Source organism: Sabethes cyaneus, chromosome 3, assembly GCF_943734655.1.
Source record: "Sabethes cyaneus chromosome 3, idSabCyanKW18_F2, whole genome shotgun sequence".
In the NCBI taxonomy this organism is placed as follows: domain Eukaryota; kingdom Metazoa; phylum Arthropoda; class Insecta; order Diptera; family Culicidae; genus Sabethes; species Sabethes cyaneus.
Genome location: NC_071355.1, coordinates 32082641 through 32088786, shown reverse-complemented (window position 1 = coordinate 32088786; position 6146 = coordinate 32082641). Strand labels below are relative to the sequence as shown.

At 39.1% G+C, this 6146-nt stretch overlaps 1 protein-coding gene across 1 annotated transcript; it reads left to right on the top strand.

Annotated features, from left to right (window-relative positions):
* The first annotated feature begins 2354 nt into the window (after positions 1–2354).
* Positions 2355–3974, top strand: LOC128743758 (general transcription factor IIF subunit 1-like). Its single transcript, XM_053840419.1, has one exon. The coding sequence runs from the start codon at positions 2355–2357 to the stop codon at positions 3972–3974; it is 1620 nt and encodes a 539-aa protein (XP_053696394.1).
* Positions 3975–6146: the final 2172 nt, after the last annotated feature.

Genomic DNA, 6146 nt, shown 5'->3' with positions numbered 1-6146 from the left:
AGTTTTTCCTATCAATTCAAGTAAACAATTTGGGCAAAATAATTATAATATCTCTCTAAATAACTGTTCGGGTGGTAAATTAAAATTTTTTGTGCCTCAAGTTAAGTTTCGCAAGTAATTTGACGACTGAAACGGCTGAAAAAATTTAATGAAAACCCGACGGCGAAAAAGTGAAAATATAGTGATGAATATTAATTGGTCACTAATCTCAGTATTTCGTGTAATTAAAGACCGAAAAAAAGTAATAGAACTTATAGAATGCAATGCTAAGTGCTTCGAGTTGCAAGATCTTATAACGGCTAGCAGGTTATTTGAACAAATTTAATATTTTTGCGATGGTTTCCCGAGTCTATGGGAGCATGTTGGTACACTGAAGAGGGGAAGGGAAGGGTGATGTTCGGTGCCATGCTGACTGCCATATATGAACTCTGATGACCTTGTCGTTAAATTCAATTGCATCCGAAAGTCCAGAATTTTCAATCTAATCTGGCTTTCTAACATCTTTGCGTAGTCTTTTTGTCTCTTTTCAGCAATTTGTAGTCATTTTTTATAGTCTTTTGTAGCGTTTTTGGTTTAATGGCGTCGTCAATTTGTAGTCTTCTATGCCATATCTTCTCGCGATTTTACAGTCTTTTTATTGTTTCTTCATTTCGTTTTCTGCATCAATTTATAGTCTCTTCGTCTTTTTGTATAGTTTTGACGTAGGACTAGGTCTAACAGCAGGGTGTCATTCCTTAACTTAGATAATAGTCACGAAATTTGAAAGATTTTGAATAGCTCTGTCAATTATGAATGGATTTTTATGGTTTAGATACCGATCTTATAACAGACGTATCAATAATGTGGTTTCTATTATAATTTCGGTTTTCAATAACGAATGAGTCAAAATTAATGAAAAGTTTCAAGGTCAAATATCTCTATACTTTTTGGTCGTGATCGTATAATAGGCAGGAACGACATTTAAACACACCATCTGTTTACTGTAATTTCGATTTTGAAAAAACAAAAGTAACTAAGCCTTCTCATTCCAACAGGTTGAAAATTCTTTACGATGTTCAGTCTCATACCAATTTGATGACTGTGTTAGGGACGTGCGCCAGAAAAGTGATAGGTCTACTCATCCCAACAAGATTTCTTAGGACCGCGATAAATCTAGTCCAACTTGATGTCCTTAAAGTGAACAGTTAGAAACAGGTGAGCGACCAACCCTTTCTTTTGACCAATTGTATCCACATACTGCAAGAATTTATTCAATTTATTGTTGTCTTATATGAAAAAGGGATTGATGGATATGACGTGATGCAGCCATTTTCAAAGTGAGCAAGAATTAGCGATTGTCTGATCCATAAACAGGTTTTGGGTGTTTAATCTGTTGGTTTACAGTTAATTGCAATTGTTTACATATTTGCGATAGTATTGCTGTCAAGTATGACATAACTGATAAACAAAGTTGTCGAAAAGAACTACTAATGTGCAGAGAACATTAGTTAATTGACTGTCATAATTTTAACTCGTTTTTGGGATATTGGAAAGGCATTTATATTTCAAATCAACCTGTCACAACAAATAGTGACTATTTTCAAGAAAATTGACGAACCAATGAATTGGTGCCAATCAACCAATCAATTGGTGAACCAATGGTAAAGCGTAACCCAGATTCTTCCCACATTTTTTCGTTCAACCGTAAGTTGTACGTTCAATGACAAATATTTTATGTTTTGAGCAAGACCCTTAAGCCAGTTAACATTCGTTTCAAGCCAGTTACCTCAAATTGAATAGTGCTACAAGTCACACAAAAATGTTCAAAATGCAATATCGTCGCTAATCACCAGAAAGAAGTGTGATTGTGGCCTGATGAAACTCTTAGTGGAACTACAAACTCTAAGAAACGGATAAAACTGAAACGACACTGAGCACGGGCATTTGAGAAATTTAAATCTGTAGAACTACTATCCGTAGATCTGGTATCACTGTCACCCATCTTTGAGATAGAAATTACCTAAGAGCCGCCGTGCCACCCTTACAGATACCTAAGAGTTTACCTGCGGGTTTCGATCAAAATATCGGTATGTATGTATAGAAGTTAAAGCTAGGTAAAATTAACTAGGATAAACTGCTTGGTAGACAGCTTCTACAATAGATTAACATTTTGGATTCAAGGTATAAAAGCCTGAACGCAGAATACAATCGACAGTCTCTGCGAACTTGGCAAAGAAGCAGATCGTTTTCGGCAAGGCAGCACCGGAACTTATTTTAACCTTCATATTAGTTTAATAGTTTATTTAGCGCTATCGCATATCGCTGAGTGTTTTCGCGCCGTTTTAGAACTTTAGTAGTCAATAAAAGTAGGCCTAATGAGTCGACCATCTGAAAGGTATGCTGGTGGATCAGCTGGCAGCTCATCCAGTCCGCCAGTTTCAGTGCAGGAGTTATCCATCCGGGCACCAAAGGAGTTGAATAAAAAGTACAACGTAATGCGTTTCACCGGGTCACAAAACGTTGACTTCACTCAGTGGCGTTCGGTCAAAATGGAACGGGAGAACAATCTAAAGGCATTCAAGGGGCAAATTGACGAGGAATTGCCGAAATTTGGAGCTGGTTCCGAGTTCAATCGTGAGGTACGGGAGGAGGCTCGCCGGAAGCGCTATGGAATTCAGGCCAAGAAATATCGGCCTGAGGAGCAACCGTGGATACTGGAGGAAGGTGGTAAAAAAGACGGAAAGAAGTTTCGTGGCGTCCGAGAAGGAGGCGTAGGAGAAAATTCGGCCTATTATGTTTTTGTACAGGCTCCGGACGGAGCGATTGAAGCATATCCTTTGCATGAGTGGTATAACTTTCAGCCTATTCAACGGTATAAAGCGCTAACGGCTGAGGAAGCGGAAGAAGAGTTTGGTAAGAGAAAGAAAGCACTGAACTACTTTTCGCTGATGCTACAAAAACGTCTGAAGGGCGATGATGACATCGAGGAAGATCAAGAAGAAGAAGAAGAAGGTAAAAAAAGTGGTGGTGCAAAAGCGAAGATGTTAAAAATCAGTGATATGGACGAGTGGATCGATTCGGATGATATGAATTCGTCGGATGAGGAAGAAAAGCCTAAGGTGGAAGACAGTGATGAAGAAGTAGATGGAAAAAAGCCCAAAAAGAAAGTTTTGGCTGAAAGCAAGAAAAGAAAACGAGACGTAGATGAGGAAGCTTTAGAAGAATCGGACGATGGCGATGATGAGGGCCGAGAGCTTGATTATATTTCCGACTCATCGGAAAGTGAATCCGAACCGGAATCGAAAGCCAGCAACGAGCTGAAATCAGTTGCAGAGGAAGATGCCCTTCGCAAATTATTAACATCGGACGAAGATTCCGAAGATGAAGAAAAGAAATCTGAAGAAGAGGATGTATCTGAAAAAGAGGAAGAAAAGAAGTGCAAATCCTCTAAAGACAACGAAGATAACCATTCCAAGAAAAAGAAGAAAAATAAACGAAAGAGGAAGTCTGATTACGTTAAAAAGGACTCGTCAAGTTCCAGCTCGGATTCGGATACCGATCCAGATGCCTACAATATCAGTTCAAAGCAAAGTTTCGGTTCGAATTTGTCCAGCGCTAATAATTGCCAATCGGCTTCATCAAGCGCGCCCCTGCAGAACGGAATGAAACGGAAGTTAACTGGATCGGAAGTGCCTTCGGCAGACCTCAACAACAACATGTCGGCGCCGGCCAAAAAGATCAAACTGGATTCGGCGATGGCTTTATCGCCCACATTTTCCGGCAACAGTAACAGCAGTGATTATGATATAACGGAAAAAACGGTGAGGCGCTATTTGAAGCGCAAACCGGTGACTACCACGGAGCTACTCGCTAAGTTCAAAAGCAAGAGTATTGGCGTTTCAAGTGAGAAGCTTATCGCAACGATGACTGCCGTCTTGAAAAAGATCAACCCCGTTAAGCAGAAAATTGAGGGTAAGATGTATCTCAGCATTTAGGTACCCAAGTGATAACAGCAGGAGCATTGGCGGATCTAGGAAAACTACTACTAAACCGTATAATCCTTGTTTGAGTGGAGCAGCGCCTCCACTTGGAGCTCGCATTAGTTAGATTTGATTTCTATTTGATTACTGTAAATAAATAAATTGAATCTCATATTTGAACTTAATGGTATTAATTTTGCTATGAAAACCGATGACAAATCCCAAGTACGTTGTATACGTTCAACCCTCAACAGATTTCGGAGTTATTTCTATGAATTTTGATTGAATATATTTTATTGAAGTCACTCATTGCTTTAGTATATAATAAAGGGATAGTCGAAAATCGGGTTCATTTTCATGAGTTTGTTTGCCGTTTCAAACGTTTCGTCTGACATCTATCTGGCAAAGCAGGGAATGGGAAAGTTCCGCTAGTCTGCAGTTTACCGAGGAAGCAAAATTACGTGCGCTCATTAACCAGCAGCAGTGGTTTCGCAGCTGCAATTTTGGAATATTCGCAAGCAGTGCAGATTGTGTGGTGACGAGAAGACCAGTCTGCAGCTGGCTGTCCATATCGACAAATAAATTAACAAATTTTTCTAGAGAGTTACTAGAGCTGTTTTTCTAAACATTTAAGCTGTTTTATTGGCCAAGCAAAAAAAGTGAGAATGCCGATATTTTTAACAGTTGTATCAATTACCAGACACCGTCCTTTTAAGGGGGGACCCCGCTCTGGAAGACCGAAAAATAGTAGATTTTCGTAAAAAAATTTCAGATGCTAGAATTATAGTTAAGTGTTGGAGTATTTTGGTTATAGGTTAAGGTTTATTTGGAGATATATTTTGTATATTTTGGATACCAGAATAGTGATTATTATGGTGGGCGCGTGAATATAGTTCCTTGCTGGCGGTACGTGCCGAGAACCAACGGAGTATCGTAGAACAGATTTCAAGGATGATTTTGAAGCTTTAGGTTAATACCTAAATTGTTACGAAGCGGGTTTAAAAAATTCGAAAAATTACCAAAATGGCGGCAATTTTTCCAAAAAAAAAGTGTTTTAAGCCAGTTTATAAGCTCATAACAAATTTTAAAATTGAGATATCAAAAAACGACTACGTAATAATTTATAAACTTGGAGCTATCGACTGTTGAAGATTCACGAATTTGTTTTTTTTTTCCGGCTGGACAGTCAATTGGCAAAGCAAAACGACACTTTATTTTTTCTATGCCCGACGTTTCGATGTATTTGACATCTTTTTCAAGGGGTTCTACAACATGAAAACATGATTAACATTTAATTTTTACATAAAACAATGAACATCATACAGAACCACGTATCGTCTTTTGTCTGGTGGCTTCTGTTGAAGGCTTAAACTAGTCACATCTACTTGCAATACTAGCATTAACCGAGTGTATCTGAACGAAATTTTGGCGGATCGTTTAAACATACACCCTGGCTGAATCGGCACACTGCTTGGCTATGGCTACTGTGAAGATTGGATATTGTACGTGAAAGGCTATTGTATGCTGTTGTTGCTGCTTGTTGTTCTGTGTGTGCGTGCTGAGTGAGATGCTTGTTTTGATTTGGTAGTTTTGATCGTGTGTAGAATAGCAGCGTATGTGGAACTGAGACAGTCAACATCTGATCGCTTGTTGACTGTATGGTCGGTGTTTGTTATGTGACAAACTTCCAAAATCGGCAGTGCTGTTTGGCGACGATGTTGATCCACTACTCTGGTATCATCTAGTGCAAAACGGTGTCGGGTGTCTATGCAGTGCGCAAGTAAAGCAGTTTTTTCCCTCAGGTTACTTAGTTCGTGGGTGATAGTTGGATTACTTCGGCTTGTTGCATCGATGATCGCTTCCATCTGCTTGATGTTCGATCGATGGTTGCTGATGCGTTTTTTTAGCTAATTTGAAGTTAATCCGACATAGCTGGCCTGACAATCGTTCGATGTAGTATCACTATTCACTTGCATTCCACGCGAGCTGGTAATACGTACAATCTTTCAACGGTGGGAAAGTATCAAAGTGAATACCAACATAAACCTAGACTTGTTTCTCGAAATAGTTACGTTTTGTTTAGAATGTAGCTACTTTTCGTATAAAGGAAAATATGTCAAGCAGATATTCGGAACGGCAATGGGAAATCCGATCTCACCCACTGTTACCGATCTAGTTATGGAAACG

What these genes read in the sequence shown, in the direction of transcription:
- LOC128743758 (XM_053840419.1), top strand. Translation starts at nt 2,355, where the DNA reads ATGAGTCGACCATCTGAAAGGTATGCTGGTGGATCAGCTGGCAGCTCA.